We start from the raw sequence: 21,787 nt of genomic DNA, 5'->3' as shown, positions 1-21,787 counted from the left end.
GAGTCCAGAGACAGCAAATGTTACTCTTCCAAGAGCCATTGGCTCATTCTCTTGCCACTTGTTTAAGCTGACCTCTTGAAGCTTGTCTGTTTCTTAAGTCTCAGCAGGGAGGCAGATTTATATTTCAGTCTGTGATCTCAGCTACTATAGCATTACACCCTTCAACTGATCCTGGCCTTGCTTTTTTGAAGCAGCCTGTATAGAGCAATTAGATCATGTTCCATCTTTGAATAGCCTTAAAAGCATATTTGAGATTTGCCTCTTTTGTTTGTTTTTTGTTTTGTTCTGGCCATGTCTCTTGTTAACAAAAGCATCTGTTGTTAATCCTATAGTTTGTCTTGGTCTAAAATTATCACTTGTCTGATTTGTGGATGGTGCATTAGGAGAAAATGCCCGATACACAAACAGGTTTACACCCATGGAACTCCACTGACTTTACTGGGGATTGAACAGCTGCAAACTGAGAGCATTTGGCCCCTGGTATGCCAAACCAGCCTTGCCAAATTCTATTTGCCTGGAGCAAGTAATAACATTATCTGCATCAATGTCATGGTAAAGCGTGGACAAGTAGATTTTGTGCCTGGTCAGGTAAATTTTCATGATGAATTTGCAAGGCTGTGTTTAAACACTAATTTATTTAATCTCATGATTTTGCTAGTTCTTTACCCTAATCACACTATAGCATCATTACAGTACGTGTTTTTCTTGTTTCATGAGACAGATGGATAGTAGCTGAGGCTCCAGATAATATTTATCTCTGAGATAGCGTAAAGAAGGCAGAGATTTGCAAGTTAGTACATTTTGATATCGATAAAATAATTCCAAAAGAGAAGCCATGCTAGGGTATAATTTATTTTAAAAAAATCTTATTTAATAGAACATCCACCGCCTTATGGCACATGTATTGCAATGATGTTGCTCTATAAATGTCCCTTGTTGTCATCATTTACATGACTGATTATCTTGCAGCTGTATAAACTCTAGTAACTCAGTAAATAATGTGTGACCACAGTGTGTACATGCATCTTGGGGTCTGTGTTGTGTAAATCCATGTTGTTGTGTTTGTGTATCTGTACATTTATATCTCATGATGAGCCTATAATTATACAGAATCGTAAATCAAGCTCTTAGGCATGAAACATTGCTTTCCATGCAGAGTACAATATCTGTTCTCTACTTAGCTAGAGGTAAGCTATAGATGTCATTAAGCTTCTTTTTTGTTTATCCCAAGATAAACAGACATGTGACTTTGAACCATTTAATAATTTTGATGATGAAAAGTCAAACAGTGGACAGTTAGTATGCAGCAATGCTGCTCTTTGTTCTTATTTGCCTGGAGTTTCAGTACCTCCAGGATTATGTTCCACAGTAACCAAGATATTCCGCCTAAATTGTGTAGACTTGAACAAAAGTTTTTAATGAGCACATAACTAACAGACTCTTCAGCCTCATGAGAAGCTGCCAATCCCAGTCTAGTGTTCTCTATTTGGTAATCAAAACTATTTGACAGAGATAAAAAGAAGTAGCTGTTCTTGGTTTAAGTGCTTCATCTCATATTCTAATCTTGGATTTCCTGTTTCCTTTAGACCCAAACAAAGTGTCCAGGGAATGAAGCAATTTAATTTCTGATTTTTTTTATCCCGTTAGCATAGGTAGCAAATGTTTTGCTCTAGTGAAATGAGAACACAAATATTTGCTCTTATATTAATTATGTCCCTCACTATGAAACCAAAACCAATAAGAACAGAATGTCACAGTACATTTAGGAGGTGGAGCAGAAGCTGGAAGTTCATTAGGTAGTTGGATATAGAAGACAGCAATCCTAAGGGCCATATACTACGTCTGTGTGTGCAACTTCCAGCCATACCAATGGCATCGGGGGGGGGCAATATCATGGCTCTCGGATGCAGGTGTCAACATATGTTGTAAAGAATAGAATGCATGTTCCACTACCCTCTGAATAGAATCAAAACTGCTAATTTGTTTGGGCCACAAGCCCTATTATGTTAACAGAAATCTCCTTTAGCACAAACCGTAGAGGCATGTGCTTTTCAAGTACAGGGGTATCTGAGTTCTATTGCCATTAAATTCCAAGTGGCCAAGATGTGCAGGATAATGATCAATAGGGAAGTCAAAGATGCCCACAATAGCTGAATCTATCTGATAGAAATCAATTTAATTTTCTTGGCTGCTTAAATTTTGTTTGTTTGTTGAATTGTGATGGGCCCTGGATAGAAACAGAGAAAGAGGCAGACTCTAAACACTGTGTGCTGGCGGGATTGTGGGGGGTGTACAATACCAAAAATGTCTTTATTTTTAGGTTAATCTTTTATTCGGTGCCCATTTTCATAGGGAGAAGCTGTGATGTATGACATGCATTTGAGGTTGCACCCCATGTAGTCATACTGCTTCAGACTTGAAGAGATGTCACTGAAAGGTCTATTAGTCTCCCTGTTCACATACAGCATGATGAGGCAGTGTGGGATAAAGTTGAACCAACTGTTCCTAGTCAGAAATGTACATTTACATAAAGCATTTTGCATTATTCATGTGCATTCCTTGCAGGTGGCTCCATTTTGAATATTTTGAATTTGTTTTATGCAGTGTTGTTGTAGCCGTGTTGGTCCTAGAATATTAGAGACAAGATGGGTGAGGTTAGTCCAATAAAAGATATTACCTCACCCACCTTGTCTCTCTGAATTTGCTTTGACTTTTATTGTGACTGTAGCTTGTAAACAGTGAGAAAACTAGTTTCTCCACTGCTCATAGGTAGCTTTTCACATTTGAAGTGAAACTGAGTAAGACTGTAGCCAACTCTAAGAGGCAACCAGACCATTAGTCAATCAAAACAGTGTTGCAAGCCAGTTAGAGGCAACAGTATCGTTGTCTGTAAATGGATGAAGTGAAATACTAGGAGAACTCCATATATAAGGGTACTTCAGCTGGAGTCTAAATGCTGCTTTGACACTCAAAGCATCTCGTTATAAAATTTTTCGTACTGCATCACAGAAAGGTTATGTTAAAAAGAACCTCTTAATAAAATGATGCAGTGAAGTTATTTTATATAATACACCAAGTGCATTATCTCATTAATAGAATTTATATATATATATATATGTATTAAACTTTATTCAGGAGATGATGAAGAAAACTTAGTTATGTCTGTACTAGGCATGAAACACTAGTGCTGATGTTTGTCTATGTGTGCTGGATCTCAGGAAATGCATTTCAAGGACAAAATTACTGGTAATACCAAGAATTCCGAGTGTGTGTGTGTGTGTGTGTGTGTGTGTGTGTGTGTGTAAGTAAGTAAGTAAGTAAGTAAGTAAAAATTTTCCAGAGCACAATCTTGAACATTGCAAGCAAGGATTTTTTCCCCCTTCTAATATTAATCCTACTTTACCGGTGTGCATTTCTATTAGCTTCCCTATATAGATTAACTCAATGAAAGGGCCAATAACTTTGTTCTTTGGGTTCCAGTTTATAACTGAGATGTCCTTTGCTTTAAAAGTCTCCCTGTGCCTATGACCTCTCCAGCTTAAGTTATTACATTGAAAGTTGTAACTGAGCTAAGTGGACAGAGCATGCCCAAGGACCCTGGCTTTATTTAGGTAGCTCTAATTATCCCAAACAGTAAAAAGCTGTTGTGTTTATTTAGTAACTCTGCACTATCGGTGCAGAACTAATATGTGGTTTTGCTTATCTCTTCATTAAATTTTGTTTTCACATTTTTTAGGTCTACAGTCACCCCATGGGAGGCTATATGATTTGTAAATCTGAAAAAATTCCCTGACAGCTACAATATAGTTAAGTTGTAAAAGAACTCTCTTAGCGTGTTTAAATATAGACCTAATCTAACCTTTTTGCTGCTTAGCCCAAGATTCATCTTTTTAAAGTTCTATTCTAAATCACTTCCTAATTTTAATGAGTTTATATATCAGGAATTACCGGCTTTTTACTCTAGCTGTTCTCTGAGATTGCAGCAATGATAAAGTAAGGTCTAAAATTGTTTATTACACATTATTCTTTAGAAGCAAAACTTTTTGCCCCCAGTGGCTGTTGGAAGAGTTATTGATTTTCTGTCACAATGTGAAATGTTTGACCTTTATAATATGAGCGATGATTGGAAGGCCCATAAAAAGACATTGTTCCATTTAAACTTTAGAGTTCACAGAGCAAATAGCAAAATGTGCCTTGTTTAACTATGTCCATGGACCTAAAATATACATTACCCACCTTCAAGCTAGAATAAAATGCTAAGGAGACAGTCTATCAGATGTCCAAAATGCATTGTGTATGTGCATGTTCTTATTTATATCTATAATGAGCTTCCATTAACATGTACTGTGTGCGCATGTGTTTATTTGTGTGCACTTTTGTCAGTTACAGACAAATTCTCCCCAACAGAAGTTTTGCTGTTGACCTCTCTGAGAACAATGTTAGACCATTAGGGTCTCATCTTGCACCCATTGAAGTGAGTGACAAAACTCTCATTGATTATAATCGTGCAGGATCAGACCCCTTGTGCACAAGTGTACATATATACACATACGTTTTTTCACTTGGTCAACTGTGTAAGCACTTACAGCAGGGCTAAATTCTCCTCTTGGTTATACTTGTGCAACTTCCTGACTTCACTGGGGTTGCACCAATATAACCGAGAGGAGAATATGGCCCACATTTACGAAGTCTGCTAGGTGCATAGAGGATCTTTATATCCTGCTGCATATAAAATAAGAAACACGGGAACCACTTTAAGAATATCATTATACAATACATCAGAGTTAGAAAGGAAATACCTAGGAAAAATTCTATTATAAAACCATTTCACTAAATCAGACCCCAGAATCCCGTTTCAAACCACACTAATACTCTCTGTGATGTCTCCAGTCATAAGGCTGTCTCCACACACGTTTCTCTTTCTCTGTTTCTTTGAAAACTCACTGTTGATCCCTTAGGACTTGCTTTAGACAATAATCCATCTGGTTTCCAGGCTGAGTAAATCTACAGAGCCCAGGTCATCAGCATAGAAGCCATGCAGGCTTGTTATTTTACTTTGTTGGCTGAACCAGGCCTGTTTTCAGTATGCATCCCAAGTAAGTGATGCCTCTAAACCAGTGGTGGGCAATCTGCGGCCCATCAGGGTAATCCACTGGCGGGCCACGAGACATTTTGTTTACGTTGACCGTCCACAGGCACGCCCCCCCCGCAGCTCCCAGTGCCCTCAGTTCGCCGTTCCCAGCCAATGGGAGCTGCGGGAACGGTGAACCACGGCCACTGGGAGCTGCGGGCGGTCAATGTAAACAAACTGTCTCACAGCCCGCCAGTGGATTACCCTGACGGGCCACGTGCGGGCCACAGGTTGCCCACCACTGCTCTAAGCTGTGACCCTGTTGCCCAAGCACCACAACATGCTACTTTTAAAGCATCAGAGGCAGAAACTGACACAACTCAGTTTCCATTTCTGGCTGGTTGAGTAATATGAATAATCTCTATTGCTTTGTATTATACTTGCCATAAGTGGCTTTTGTGATTGAACACCTTAGCTTTGTTTTGGTATTTAATCAATTGCAGCAGCCATTTATTGCTTGGTGTATTACAAAGGAAAAGAGATTATAACTTAATTATTCTAAAGATTGACAGGCTGGAGTCGTTGCTTAAATTGGTATTTTCTTTATTCTAATGTCAGTGGCAGGCTACTGGTTTTGCACTGTCTGGCCTGTTCACTGCTGCAGTCACAGTCGGAAACTGCACATGATTAGTCACCCGAAGAGCTTTGTTACCATGTCAGTGCACGCACTCACCCCCACAGCATTTGCCAGCACAAATGGTATTAATACCGTAGACAATTATTTGCTTGCAACAGGCCTGCCTATCGTACAAGGACTCAATCCTGCCATTGCCGAATGCCATAAAATCCCATTTAAATTAGTGAGTGCTCTGGCCCAGTTGTTAAAGGTATTTAGGTGCAGTAATGCCTAACTGATTTAGGGTCCTAAATCTCATTTTCCAAAAGGGATTTAGGCACTTAGGAGTCTGAATTCCATCAGACTGCCTAAATCCCTTTTTGAAAATGAAATTTAGTCTCCTAAATCAGTTAGGTGTTGTGCTGCTCAGCACACCAATACCAAAATACCTATAAAAACGTGAGCATCTATGCCCAAACATTGAATAACATTAACCAAACCTGCCTGATGAACTCATGTCAAACTGTATGGTAGAGCAAGAGAACTTTTTACCTCAAGGTACTTCACATACCATGGAATCACTTTGATGCATGGCATCCGAAGTACCTTGTGGTCAAAGGTTCTCTTGCTCTACCATTAGGTAGGTTCCCTATCTATACAGACCTAGAGATTAGGTACAGGGGATTGTGAGAGAGAGAGACCGTATTATGGGCTTCCTCTCAGGGCCCAACCAATCTTTACTTCTCTATCTCATCCCAAGAGGAATTGTAGCCTGAGCAAAATACTGCTTACATGCATGACAGTTCTGAGAGCATACAGCACGCCTGTTAAAAAGTCAGGGTTTAGTACAATGGGTGCGTGTTGGGCAGTATAAGCAACCTGCTTAACTGACATGCTTATGCATCTGCTTTTGGAATATGGCATCACCCACAGGCTATGTCTACACAAAGGGATGACCCAGTGTTTAGGGCACTAGCCACGGACTTGGGAGATGTGGGTTTAATTTCCTGCACTGACACAGATTTCCTGCATGACCTTGGGCAAGTCATTTAGTTTCTCTGGGCATATCTACACAGTATTTTGGAGGGAGCCTCACAGACAGACCAGCAGGGCTTGCACTAGTGCTCTAAAAATAGCTGTGCTTTCCAAGTTGCAGTTCAGGCTGGAGCTCAGGCTCTGAAGCCTAGGCAGAGGGGTGGGGTTCAGAGCCTGAGCTCCAACCTGAGCTGCATCTTCAAAGTGCTGTCTCTACAACTATTTTTAGAGGGTTAGCACAAGCCCTGTTAGCCCAAGTCTGTTGACCTGATCTGGGAGGCATGATCCAAAATGCTGTGTAGACATACCCTCTGTAGTTCAGTTCCCCATCTGTAAAATGAGAATAACAGTACTTCGCTTCCTGGCCAGGGTGTTATGAGGATAAAAAGGTCTACAATCACCCCATTGTGAGGTGCTGAATATTTGTGGTAATTGAGGCCTATAAGTACCTTAAATAGAAATATGAAGTGAATTTAAGACTCCAATCCTGCAAAGACTTATGCATGCGCTTAAATTTACTCACTATCAGTACCACAATGGGACTATTCACATACATAAGCTTTTGTAGGGTCAGGGCCCAAGTATGGCTTGTTCTACTACCTGAAACCATTGTCTAACTCAGAGGTATTAAAAAAAGTGACAGGGCATGCCTCAAATTTACAGATCCCCCAAGTTGCTTTGTGGATTTTTGTGTGTGTGTTTGTGGGGAGAGGGGCAGAATCAGAGTATGAATTTCTACAAGGGAAAGAAAATCTGGCCTTGTATACTTTGTCCTCTGGTTCCAGGGTTAGAAGGGGATATCTGACCATCAGCTTCTTCACAGCATTGTGAACCTTGAACATGTAGGTTCCCAAGCAGTTGCTAGAAGTGATTCTTGCTTGTATTTAAACCTGGCCCTGGCCAGTGGATAGTAACGTGACCATTTATTATGAAGAGTTTGGTGGTCTCTATGATGCACATTGGTGCTGGTCGTGCGGTGGTTTTCACGAGAACTGTAGCAGTGATGGAGTGAGCAGACTTGGATTGTCTGGTCATTAGGAGAAATTAATGTTTCTGTAAGAAGATGCTGAATGGCTCTAACCACTAAAGGAGTTTATTTTCTTACTTTAACAGATTTTCCCCCCATTCTTGACGTTACCAAATTTATTATCATTTTTGTCTTTCAGGCGTTACCTGTCCTTAGTGTTGCAGCTACACCAGCCAACCATGCATTAGGAACTGGGCCCTTATTTTAATATATTACTATTACTTTTTGTCCCATAGTTTCACAAGCACTAATGCACACTTCAAATGCAGGAGATATTTTGATCCCCAAATTGTTTAGCACTTTATGCAGGAAAAATCGTAGGCCACAGTCATGAAACTTCCTAGAGGATGGCTGCTGGCTTCCTGTGGCAGAGCTGGTTATTGTTTTCCCACCCCCCTCTCTTCTTTGCTCTAACCATTTTGTCTGTCTATCTTGTCTTGTATTCAGTTTTCAAAGCAATGCCATGAGGGGCTTCCTTTTTTAGTACCTACAAGGGAACAATATATTTTTAGAACAAAAACATCATATATATTGTTACATTAACATTGATTGAGGAATCAAGCCAAAAAAAAAACCCCAACAGTTTTTAAAATCTTACTATTATTATGGCTGATAGAAAAGGTCCTTAAATAGATCTCAAATGCACATGACATTTAAAATATTATTCCATGTACTGGATGGGGATATGCTCTTGAAAAACTAGGTGACCTTTTCTCTTGAAATTTAGAATGTTTTTGCCTTACTATGTCATATTATGCACAAAAGATGAGATGTTAACTCTGAATGTTAAAATGTATTGTTTCCCTTTGAAAGCTAATCCTGGTCCTCATTCTCATTAATGTTGGCTCATTCTTTTCTTTTTCTTTCTTTCTTTCTTCCTTTCTTTTCTTTTTCTTTTTTTTTTTTTTTTTTTTTGCAACCTTCTTTTGCATGAAAATGCAGAGTAGCAATAAACTGATTTTTTTTTGTAAAACTCGCTTTAAGACTCTTCTCTTTCAGATCCAGTTAAAGTCTTTAAGTTCAGTTATTTTAAAATACAATGCTCTTCAATTCCTTAAAAATATGGAGAAAGTTAATGAATCAATTTTCTAGCCCTCGCTAATTGGTAAACAACAACAAAAGGGGGATGGCATAATGTCCTGTAAGAATGTCATTGTCTGCTGTTACCAGGTCACCACGAGACAGTAGCAGAGGCGGGGAGAAGCTGGAATTGGCCATGTCAAACCTCACTGCAGAAGTCCTGGAATTACTACTGGAGTTTGTTTATACAGGTTCTTTGATCATAGATTCTGCCAACGCAAAAACTCTTCTGGAGGCTGCCAGCAAGTTCCAGTTTCATACTTTCTGTAAAGTCTGTGTGTCATTTCTAGGTAAGTGTCATCCCCATTCCATCTTGTGAGTTTATAGGCCTTAGGATTTTTTTTTTTTTTTTAATTTCGTAGTTCTGCTAGGAAATTCACGATTAAATGTTATTTGAAACACAATAGAACTTCATTTGTTTGGACTGAGATCTGAACGTAAAATGTTCCCATTGCTGCAGCACTAAACTGATTTACAGTCAGTAAAGTTGTTTGTGCAGCTGGAAAAAAAATCCAGCTGCATTCACATTTTGGATAGATTTTTTGTTCTTGGTATCAGCATCCCATTTAATTTGACAAAGGTTGCACTTTATGCAGACACTGAGTTCTAAAATGCACATGCATGTCCCACTCATATGGTCATTACAGTAGATTATAGAAGCTATGCCAGACTAGGTTTGTTATAACAGTAGATGAATATGGACTCCCCATTAAGGGTCAGAGTCTGCCATTTTCCTGCACCCCTGAAAAACAGATTCTAAGGGTCAGGTGAAAGATCCTTGTGGCCACTGAAGTAATAGTCCTGGCACTCTCCAAAGTCTTATAAATGAGATCCATCTTAACCACAACAGGTAGAATGGTCACACTTTTATATTAAGGTTCCGTTAATAAATGATTAATAGATATTATAGTCAATGGTTATATGTTGATATAGAGTCTCAACAGGAAGATAGATTACCGATAACCATGCCTTATAACCATCTATAACACCTTGTACTGGTATGCCCATAACTACCTATAACACATGGTACTCATTTCTGTGACATGCTTATAAGATCTATTAATGTTTTGTTAACCCTGTATAAACCATTTATAAACGGAATCTTATTAATATAAAGTTTGACCCAGATGTTGTGTTGCTTTCAGTACACACCATATCAAGACTTTTTTTCATGCCCTTGTTCTCCCCTTCCCTAAAACATATCTCTTAACTCTTCCTCATTGCAAGACATGTCATTCCCTTTGGAACCAAAATTTATCTCTGTCCCACATGAACCTGGAGTCATGTCAAGAGTTTGTCATTGTAAATTGACATCAGAAATGCAGAGTCTTGAAGATGAGCATTTAGAAAATGTTATACATGTTCAAAAATCAAAATCCAACCTTGGGTTTGGTTCATCACTGTTACTGCCCAGTGCTATGCTGACCTAACTGACTGCAATGGGGCTACACAAGTGTAAAACTGGAGTGATGCAGTAATGAATCAGGCCATTATTTCAAGCTCCCTCTTTCAATAAATTTTGTTGTCACTTGTTTAAAAATATGAAATTCTTGTTTAAAAATGAGTGTGCTATGGTAGGTTGAAAACTGTCTCTCTCAGTCCCAGTTTGTTGGTTGTGAACCTTGAGTATAGGTTCTTGCACTGACATTGCTTTTCTGTAGCTTCCCTCCAGTACCTTTTTAAATGAATATATCTTACAGCTTTCAATGATCACTAGATGTAATTAAGTACATTGTCACTAAAGAAAGATTCAGCCAGAAAAACAAAATACATTTATTTCACTAAATCAATGAGAGATTTCCCTTTTCCAATATTTAATATTTTAATTCAGTGAACCATGTTATGGTATGAACTAGGAGAGTTGGCTATAAGTTTAGTGATATATGGGGAGTCACCAGAGTTTTAGATTTTCATTTGGAGAATTCATACAGTTCATTTGGAGAATGAATGTATAGCTTTGACTGAACTGTGCTTCAGATATGGCGGAGTCTTTGCCATATAAATGTTTAGAAAAAGTATTTTGTTTTGGGCAATGACCTGGGATTTGTAATTATCCCCCAGTAGAAGCCAACTGAACCTGCAGAATTGGAAAATGGCCCTTCCTTTTGGACATAATGGCTTCAAGCACAGGGTATATTTCCTGTGCTGTGTTTGCTAATGGTTGATGATAACAAGGATTTAAGATTTTTCTTACAGTGCCTGATGCATGAACAAGCATTCTGGTGCATGAACAAAGAGAAAGGATGGGTTTCTTGTTTTGTTTCAGTGTTGCAGAGGAAACTGGATTAAAAACAACTCCTTAAAAGCCACCCCGATTTGGTTAGTCTGTGCACCTAGGGAAGAAAAAGGTTTGGGGCATGTGAACCAAACCAGAATTCAGGAGATATATCAGTATCTCAGTTGGGGTCTGTGAGGAGGGGGCTGCTGTCACAGGAGTGAACTAAACAGAGGGATTCTGGGACTTACAGTAGAGTCTGGAACAGTAGGCTGATCACAAAGCATGTTGAGTATATAAGGGCCTCCTTTCCTCAGTCTGAGAGAGATGGTGGGACCTGCTGGGGGTCTGTCTGTCAAGGAGGCAACTAGGGAAGAGCAGAATCTGATTTTTTTCTGAGAGAAGAACAAGTTTCCAAAAGAAGCCTGAGAGGAAGCAGTGAGGGGAGCATTTGGGAGCCCTGCATGAAGAGAGGTCCACCCAGACCCTGCCCAAGAAAGTGTTCTGGATTGTTTTCGTTTACTCCAGATGGGGAATTTTTGGGTCAGCTGGAAAACCAGACCACCCAGCACTAGACAGTTTGACGATGGGAAAGTGAGACCATCACAATGGCCTTGTGATCTTTTGGAGGATAAATTACATCCAGAAGCTTATAGATATGACCAGACAATATGCCACTAGAGGCTTGTGTGAACAAGCAAGGATGGACTCCCATTAACTAAATGGATCGCAGCCTGTAACGGAGAGGTGTGTTTGTGCTGATTTTAGTAATGCCTAGCTCATACGCTCCATCCTCCCTAAATTAAAAAGACAATATTCAACACAAACAGATGGGATCTCGCACTAATTATTGAACTCCTGTTACATTGGTACCACAGTTCTGCCAAGTAATCTTTCATGCATACTACCAATCTCTGCCTATATCCCTGCTCAGGCATCCACTCCATCCCCAGATACTTGGGATAAAAGATGGGCTTTGCAGCCTGCCTGGAAGGTTAACAAATACAGACTCTGGCAGATCAACATAGGGAACGAATTCCAAAGTCAAAGCATAAGTAGAGAATGCCCTGGCAGCTCAAGTGCCTCCGTCGATCTCAGTTGCAACCGTCTGGCAAAGGTTAGAGAGGTGAGCTTGTATTTAACCAGGTCTCAGACCATTTAGGAATTCGTAGGTTAAAACTGACATCATTACATTACACCCAGAAATCTGTTGGCAGCTATCCTGGAGCACTGGTGTAATGTGCTCTCTACTTAACAATTGAATAATCTAGGGGTGGAGCCCCATGTGGAGTGCAATTCAAGTCTAGCCTTGAGATGACAAAGGCATGGATAATTGTAGCAAGGTCTGCATCAGAGGGGAAAGGGAGCACTCTCTTATTCAATCATAGATGGAGCAAAGTGTTCTCCAGCCTTTCTTTGTTGCCTAGGCATCCAGAAGTATTTCAAGATCTAATCAGACACCTAGATGATGAACTACAGATGCAAGTAGTTGGTGAACCCTTTCAATTAAAGGTGCTGAGATAATTTTTGCCAACTGCTTCCCCCAACATTATTATCCCCCAACTGCTTCCCCCACTAACATTATTTCAGTCTTACCCCAGTTGAACCGCATCCGGCTAGCTTACATCCGAGCTCTTATCTCAGAAAGGCACCGAGTCATTTGTTCCACTGTACCAGCCATGTTAGAATTGATGAAGTGTCATCAACCTGTTGAATATATCGCAGCCCGCACCTCTTCACAAACCTTCTTGATGGCCTTATGTACATGTGGGAAAGGATAATGATATAGAGCCCTTGGAATGCCACAAAAAGGTTTCTCAGGGAAGAACAGCAATTGTCCAACACTACCCTCTGGTCCTTCTAAAAAAGGAAAGACTGGGCCACTCAGAAACATCTGTCTACATCTACAAGGGATTAAAGATAGGTAAAATACCAAGATCAGATCTAGAAAAGTCAGCACAGATATATGATCATCATCCCCCATTCAGAGAAGATAAGCCACAGCCAGTGCAGTTGTCCCATACCCAAGCCTGTTACCCGATAAACAGAAATCTGAGAACTCAAAAACCCCACTTGCAAAGGTCTTGAAGTAGGCTATCTGCTCTCATATGAGTAAAGGCTTATTCCACCAGATGTTTTCCATTGTGCAGAATTAAAGATGTGTGTAGGGCTATGCCCTGGTGGTCTGGCTGGGGCATTTCTTTTAAAAATTACAAGATTGATGTGACTCCGGTGTCAGATTTGCTTTTTGCCTTTAGTTTTCAGAATATCGGTGGTGATACGAATTTAGATTTCTATCGCCTGCTTATTTTATCCACCTAGTTTTAAACAGGTTTTTGTGTATATGTGGGCTTGTCTACCCATTAAAGTTAATCCAAAGTAAGGCAGGGTGTGAGTTTAATGCTGAGAAGCTATTGCTGATTAACTCCATGTATGCACACTCTATTCCAGAACAAGAGTGCTGCATTTGGGGAATATTTTTAATATTTTCTGAAACCCAGCAAGGGGTCAGAGTCTTGGAGCCCAGGATCCAGCCTAAGCAGGAACATCTACAGTGCTATTTTTAGTCCCACAGCCTGAGCCCTGCAAGCCATAACCTTGGTGCCATGGGTTTCTCTTTGCAGTGTAGACATACTTTTTTAGGCTTTGTGCCTTGAATCTTAATAAAATGTATTCTGCTAATGCCTTGGCTAGTAAAGCTGAGACCCAATAACCTGTTAGCCTCTCTTGCACAAATTTCCTATTGGTGATTTTTTTTTTCAGAGTAGCTGAAAAGCAAAAAGGACAGCAAAGTGTACAGCATAGCTCATCCTTAACATACTACGACACTCTGTGCAGTTACTTGTTTGCCAGGAAGCAGATAATGCTGTCTCCTCTGTGCATGATTTGCTTTGAAACACCACTACACAACATTTAACAGAAACCATTAGTATAATCTGTGTTTTGCATAAGGAATGTCATCACATTCTACAGTAACAAAGTTCCTGTGGGGAATTTTTTTTATTATTATTTGAAGTGGCTTAGTAGCTAAGCAGGACATAAATTATCATGAAGCAACTGTAGCATCCTCAAAAATGTCCTCAGAGCCGTTTGAGTTTATTCTTAAAGCACCTGCACTAGGGTTTACGTCTTTGCTGTTTTTTAAAGGAACATGGTAGGCATTAGAATTAGCAGTGGTCTCACTACTTGAGTCCTACTAGAGAAGAGGTCCTTAATTATAAGGTTATGTCAACAGTTTCTCCCAACCACACCACTAGACCACACACCGAAAAACAAGCCCAGAAAATACCTTCCACCCAGTTAAAGATTTAAAATGCAGATCTAAAGGAACTGCATTTGGTAGACTTTTTTCTTTTAATGGTGACTCATTGGAATAAGCTGGGTGCTATTCAAAGTGAACCAGAGTTATTTACATTCATAGCATCTATTTGTCAGTGAAATAATGCCATTTTTATTCATTCATTTATATTTTATTTGCTCCTTTTAGAAAAACAATTGACTGCCAGCAACTGCTTAGGAATATTAGCCATGGCTGAAGCTATGCAGTGCAGTGAACTATACAACATGGCCAAAGCATATGCCCTACAAATTTTCCCAGAGGTGGCGAATCAAGAGGAGATCCTTAATATCTCAAAAGACGACTTCATTTCCTACATGTCCAATGACAGCCTGAACACCAAAGCAGAAGAGCTGGTGTACGAAACAGTGATAAAATGGATTAAGAAGGACGCTGCACTCAGGGCTCAGGTAAAAATAATCTGAGAAACCACTCTCCTCCATTCTCATAAATACCTCTTTAAAGTAGAAACTATCCCCATGCAATTTTAAATGTGAAGATGAATAAAAGATGGGATTGTGGAGGTAAAAAGAGAGCAAGCGACTCCAGGTTATGCACAAATTGTATGCCATTTCAGAATCTGATTCCCCCATCTGATTGTTTAGAATTAAAAGCTTCTCATTTGCTACACGTATATTAGACACATTGACTCTTGGAATTGTTGGCTGCAGACTTGGTCAAAGATAAATCTTGAAGGTTTATAATTGCATGATATGTTACCTCAGGAAAGGGATACATTTTTGGGAAGGCATGCACATTCAGTAACAGTAGGAAGCAAAAATCCTCAGTAAATCTCAATATTTTTTTTGGTGCTGAATGCTAATAGCATGACCAACTTATAAGTACACTATGTATAAAAAATTATACTGTACCTTTACTGGCTATTCAGATACCCCCTCTGGTAGTATATAAATATTTATTAGGGTTAGCTTGTCTGCACAATTTGTCTGAGTTATGCAGTTGCCCTTAACTTGTGAAGGTATTACCTTGCCTAGCACTATCTCCAGATAAGTGTTATAAATAGTGACTGGTTTTGAGGACAATAAAGGCAAAACATGGTCCTTGAGATAGACGAATTACATTGGTGACACTTAAAAACCTGCCATTCTCCTTAGATATAACTAAATAAGATTTGCAGTTAGCTGAGCTTGGTAGCTAACTGTGGTGATAAGGGGATGTCCGAGTACCTAAATTGATTGTTGGTTTGAACCCCAACCTTAGTATTGGGTCAGAATGTTCCCTCTTGCAGATGGGCTCTGTCCAGGCCCGCCCAGAAGGGAGAATGCCTCCCCCATGTTATTGTCGCTTCCCCAGTACCCTGTTGAGCTTCCATTGGTGGGGTGAGAGGGAAGGCCAAAGCAGGTGCTTGGCTATTTCTGGCTATCAGGCTCTGGGTTCTAGGCAGTCAGCCCTGGTGGCTAGAGCAGTGGTTGAGAACAGGTACCAAGAGCCAAAGCTGGACATAGAGTCAGGACCAGGCTGAGAGTGGTGCTGAAATCAGGGCCCGAAGTCAGGCTGTGGGTCAGAACTGGGGTCAGAATCCGTAGAGAAGCCAAATCAGGATGGTACTTGGAGTCCGGATGCAGGTCAAAGGTCAGGTTGGTATCAGTCCAAGGGTCTGGGGTCAGGAGGCAGGTGTAGGGCTGAAGCAAGTCAGGAACAGGGTTGGAGCAAGGCAAGAAAAAGATACAGACAAGGCTGATGTGCGCTGGAACAAGGCTCGAGCAAGGCTGGGGCAACAGGATCGAGGGCAGGCTAGAAGCCTAAGGTGTTTGTAACACCACGTGGCAGCTGGAGGGTTCCTAGCTGAGTGGTGCTGTTTCACATACTAACTTGTGGCTCTGGCAGTGAGAGTGAAATACATTTGCCTAGGGTTACCATATTTAAAAAATAAAAAAAGAGGACACTCCACGGGGCCCTGGCCCCGCCCCTTTCCCACCCCCAGCCCCGCCCCTTTCCCACCCCCCGGCCCCACCCCAACTCCTCCCATTCCCCGCCCTAACTCCCCCTCCTCCCTCCCAGCCACGCGAAAAGGGCTGCCCAAGCGCTACCGGCTTCACGGTTTGCCGGGCAGCCCCCAGACCCTGCGCCCCCGGCCAGCGCTTCCCCAGCGCAGCTGGAGCCCGGGAGGGGAAGCGCCCAGCCGGGGGCGCAGGGTCTGGAGGCTGCCCGGCAAACCTGTGAAGCCGGTAGCGCTTGGGCTTTGGGCAGCCCCCTTGCCTCCGGACCCCAGCCGCCGGCCGGGCACTTCTCCTCCCCGGCTCCAGCTGCTCTGCTCCTCCCCTGACTCAGACTTCGGCTCTGTTTAAGAACCAAGCTGCCCGAGCCAGCGCTACCGGCTTCGGGCAGCCCCCATGCCTCCGGACCCCAGCCACCGGCCGGGCACTTCCCTTCCCGGGCTCCAGCTGCTCTGCTCCGGCGGCGCAGGGTCCGGAGGCAAGGGGGCTGCCCGAAGCCGGTAGCGCTGGCTCGGGCAGCTTGGCTATTAAACAGAGCTGAAGTCTGAGTCAGGGGAGGAGCAGAGCAGCCGCAGGAGAGGAAGTGCCCGGCCGGTATTTTTCCCGGACATGTTCCGCTTTTTGGCAATTCCCCCCGGACGGGGGTTTGATTACCGAAAAGCCGGACATGTCCGGGAAAAAACGGACATATGGTAACCCTACATTTGCCTGAAGGTCATCTGACCCCAGTCCTGCCCAGGGATAGGCTGCTGCAGCATGCCTGAGTAATGAGTCACTTCAGGCTTTGCTGAAGGGGTCAGTCATTTTAACTAAGTGAACGGCCCTGGTCTTGCTGCTGTTTGGCTCACACTGGCAGCTCCAACCTCAGCTGATCCCACTCTATTTCCCCAAAGAAATACAACCACGACGTGATCCATTTTAGAGTATGTCTACACAGGAGCTTTAGGTGTAATTTCTGATCAAGCTGGCATGCTACAAATAGAAATGTAGCCACAGTGGCGGGACGGGCTAGCCCGCCCAAGTATGATCCCGTCTGAGAGCATAGCTATGTAGTCAGGTCGCTAGTTCTTCGCGCTGCCGCAGCCGCGTGTCCGTTTTAGCGTGCTAGCGAGATCAGAGGTAGCGCAGATAGAACCATCTGAGCTGGAAATTTACACCTCCAGCTCTGGTGTACACATACTCGCAGAGTTGCATTAGCTCCCCCTGGATCCTTTCCAGGGTTGCTTAAAGAAGAAGGATGGTCCAGTTGTTAGGATACCAACCTGGGACTCAGGAGACCTAGGTATTATTCCTTGCTTTGCCACAAACTTCCTGTGTAAACTCAACCAAATCGCTTAGTCTTTCTGTATCCCAGTTCTCCATCTGTAAAATGAGGTAATAGAACTTCCCTACCTCAGATGGGTGTTGGGAGGATAAACGCATTGAAGAGGTACTCAGTTACTGTGGTAATGACTTCCATGTAAGTACCTAAGATAGACGTGCGGCCACAGGGGACTCGTCTAATGGCAGCACAGTTCCTGCAGTCAGTCTGTGGCTGTAGGGAGCCACCTCAAAACTTCTTCTCTCCTCTTCAAATGGACAATGTACATGAGACTCTGAGGGGAACTTCATCAAGTTTTCTTGCCTCTGTGGCCACCTTCTAGGCTTCTCTTCTGGAGGGGATTGTCTGGGCCATATATATTATTATGATTATCGCAAAAAATTTATACGGTGCTGTTGATTTACTGAAATTGGCCCCTTCTCAGCTCCCACTGGCCTTGGGAAATGTGCAGTACTGTTTGTGTGTTTCTCTGCTTGTTTAAAGTTTGATGAAGATAGTCCGTTCTGAGCTGCTCCTGTACTGAATCAGAACTTAATGGAAACTATGGGATTATTCTCGAGGGCAGTAGTGGAAAGAACCTTGCAGAATGAATCTGTTTCTCTGTCACAAACAGAGGGTGTCAATCACAATGCAATCTAGGTTATGTTTTCAAGATTGCTGGTTTAAATATTTCTTTCTGCCTCCTGCTGTGCTGATGTTATGAATTTGTTTTTTTTAAGTGGTGGTTTTTGTTTTCCCTCTCACTGCTGCCACTGCCACCACTACCTCCTCTTCTTTCACTTTCATGTTGCAGCAACTGGGGTGGGTTTTTTTTCCAAGTTGCATTCCTTTTTGCATTCCTGCTTCTGAAATGCTTTTATAGCTCTATTTGTTTCTCCAAATTTCTCACTGTGGTGTTTGATTTCCTATGTTTTTCTTTCAATTTTTATATGTATCTACAGGGAGATGTGTTTTGAATAAATTAATGTTAAAGGTATCAATAGTTGGCTGCTTTCATGTCCAGTCCTACTGCTAAGCCAGGTTTTAAGGGTGGCAGGCTGGCTGCTCTAACTTTTTCTTACCTCTCTGTATCCTGCTGTATTATATATAAGGCTCTTAGTCAGATGCTTATTTTCTGAAAGCAGAAGCTCTTGCTTTTTAGATTTACCATGAAACACCCTCTCGTTAAAATTTTATAATGGCATCTACATTTTCAGAGCTCAGAAACAAATTACTCTGGGGATGGATATAAAGTCAGATTAACCAGTCTTCTGTCTGATAAAGATGGTCTGTAGAAATTTTGATGACGCCTCCTTCCAGCATGAGAAATGCCGAGCCCAATCCTACCAGATCCGCAGTCCCTGAATTCATTGGGAGTCCAGGGTGCTCAACACCTTACAGAAACAGACCCACCATTTCTGCCGAATCTGTCAGGGTAATGCATTGTGTACATTGAACACTTCTAGGGTTACCATACGTCCGGTTTTTCCCGGACATGTCCGGCTTTTTGGTAATCAAACCCCCGTCCGGGGGGAATTGCCAAAAAGCCGAACATGTCTGGGAAAAATACCGCCGGCCGGGCACTTCCCCTCCCGCGGCTGCTCTGCTCCTCCCCTGACTCTTCGGCTCTGTTTAAAGCCGAGCTGCCCGAGCGCTACCGGCTTCGGGCAGCCCCTTGCCTCCGGACCCTGAGCCGCCGGCTGGGCACTTCCCCTCCCGGGCTCCGGGGGCGCAGGGTCCAGAGGCAAGGGGGTTGCCCGAAGCCGGTAGTGCTCGGGCAGCTCGGCTCTTAAACAGAGCCAAAGAGTCAGGGGAGGAGCAGAGCAGCCGCGGGAGGGGAAGTGCCCGGCCGGGGGCTGCCCAAAGCCCGAGCGCTACCGGCTTCACGGTTTGCCAGGCAGCCTCCAGACCCTGCACCCCCGGCTGGGCGCTTCCCCTCCCGGGCTCCAGCTGCGCTGGGGAAGCGCCGGCCGGGGGCGCAGGGTCTGGGGGCTGCCCGGCAAACCGTGAAGCCAGTAGCACTGGGGCCGCCCTTTTCGCGTGGCTGGGAGGGGGGAGGGAGGAGGGGTGTTAGGGCGGGGACTTTGGGGAAGGGGCGGGAAATGGGCGGAGTTGGGGCGGGGAAGGGGTGGGAAAGGGGCGGGGCCAGGGCCCCGTGGAGTGTCCTCTTTTTTATTTTTTTAAATATGGTAACCCTAAACACTTCTCAAATTTGAATGGATATGTCAAGCTGTCTGGAGTGGCTCATGACAGTGAGTGCCAACCACAGGGCAGACTGTTACAAACCAGGGCACAAACCCCAAACTGGTTGTGAGTTTTATACTTCGATTTCACCAACCAAGCATCAGGTATGGACTTCTCAAGCACTAAAACAGCCTTAACATGGAGTCTCAGACAATCCCCTTGGGTGCTCCGGTCTATCTTGCCACTTAGGCAAGCCTGCCTTTTGGTCCCCTCACCAAAAATCACAACAATATTCAGGTTACTCCCAGTTCCAAAGGACCAGTCACTTACCCCAGGTCAGTGGTTCTCAGCCCATTGGCTGCTTATGGCCCAATCAGCACACAGCTGCAGCCCATGTGACAGCCTCAGGGCCATACAGGTAGTATATATATTGTGTGGATGCAGCCCACATAACACAGAGAGAGCTGCATATGCAGCCCACAATGGTAAATAGGTTTAGAACCACTGCCTCAGATCATTTGCACCCTAGATGTCTCACCAAAGACAACACTTGTAGCTAATCCTATAATAAACTATGTAAAGATTTATAATTATAATTAATGGAGATATCCCATCTCCTAGAACTGGAAGGGACCTTGAAAGGTCATCGAATCCAGCCCCCTGCCTTCACTAGCAGGACCAAGTACTGATTTTTGCCCCAGATCCCCAAGTGGCCCCCTCAAGGATTGAACTCACAACCCTGGGTTTAGCAGGCCAATGCTCAAACCACTGAGCTAACCCTCCTTAGTTTCTTATGAACTAAGAAAAAGAAATTAGAGTTATTTAAAAGATTTAAAGCAGGTAAACATACACACACAATGAGTTAAAGTCTTAAGTCTCAAAAGAATGAGGAGTACTTGTGGCACCTTAGAGACTAACAAATTTATTTGGGCATAAGCTTTCATGGGCTAAAACCCATTTAATCGGATGAAGTGGATTTTAGCCCACGAAAGCTTATGCCCAAATAAATTTGTTAGTCTCTACGGTGCCACAAGTACTCCTCGTTCTTTTTGCTGATACAGACTAACACAGCTACCACTCTGAAAAAAGTTTCAAAAGGTAATAGAAGCTTCTATGATAATCAAGCTCTATATGTCTTTTAGGGCTAACCCAGGCCAAGCACTGGGGATCTTTTGCTTATGCTTAGTCATCCTTGTCTCCCAGAGTCCAAGCAGTATTAAGATATAGTTTCTTCTTCTTGTCAGGGATTTTTTTATTGCCTTCCCCCCAGAGTTCAAGGTGATGGGACGAGTTCATGTGCACGTTTCCTCTTCATTGCGGGGGATGAGGGCCAATAACAAAGTCTTTTGTCCTCTGAGCCTTTTTTTCTGTTGAGCAGGAAGAGATAATACCTCCTGTGGCAAACTAGTATTTCACACTTGGTAGTGCTTCTCTCTTGACTGGAAGTTTACAGTTTCAGAGAAAACACTTTTATAGTTATAGAGCAAACACTTAAATATTATCTTATAACATGGGATACAGCTATTATAAGTGAGATCAATACATGCAGCAACTTACAAGTCTAAACACTAAACATGTTTTTATAAATCTAATCCCAGTTTTAACAATATTAACACACAGGTGAGCCAGACTAATTCAGCTATGTATTTGTCAGTGTTCAGGTGAAGCATAGGGGCTTGGCATGAGCTGGCACCTGGCCTGCCCGCATCACAGGATGCTCTAACTTCATTCAGGGTATAATGGGATTGATTCACCCAGGCTCTGTCACTGAAGACCCCTTGGTACAGGGAACCAGAGGGTGCAGGGAACCGCAGCAACTGCTTCAGTAACCAGCCAGCAAAGCCACAAAAGTGGGAGGGTCCATGGCCCGAGAGACCAGTTAATATGCTGGTTCAGGGCAGCTCCCGGGCAGCCTCTGCTAGTGAGGGGTCCTGTGGAGCTCCAGTTACAAATTAAAATTCCGC

At 42.8% G+C, this 21,787-nt stretch overlaps 1 protein-coding gene across 1 annotated transcript in view; it reads left to right on the top strand.

Annotated features, from left to right (window-relative positions):
• KLHL29 (kelch like family member 29) overlaps window positions 1–21,787 on the top strand; it is a 469,081-nt gene that overhangs the window by 390,097 nt on the left and 57,197 nt on the right. The window contains exons 6-7 of the mRNA XM_065401983.1: window positions 8,920–9,119; window positions 14,532–14,791. Coding sequence (XP_065258055.1) covers window positions 8,920–9,119; window positions 14,532–14,791 — 460 coding nt within the window. The remainder of the gene's footprint in view (window positions 1–8,919; window positions 9,120–14,531; window positions 14,792–21,787) is intronic.

Source organism: Emys orbicularis, chromosome 3 (assembly GCF_028017835.1).
Source record: "Emys orbicularis isolate rEmyOrb1 chromosome 3, rEmyOrb1.hap1, whole genome shotgun sequence".
Taxonomy (NCBI): domain Eukaryota; kingdom Metazoa; phylum Chordata; order Testudines; family Emydidae; genus Emys; species Emys orbicularis.
Note: the sequence above shows the minus strand (reverse complement) of the source record. Positions and strands in the feature narration are given on the sequence as shown.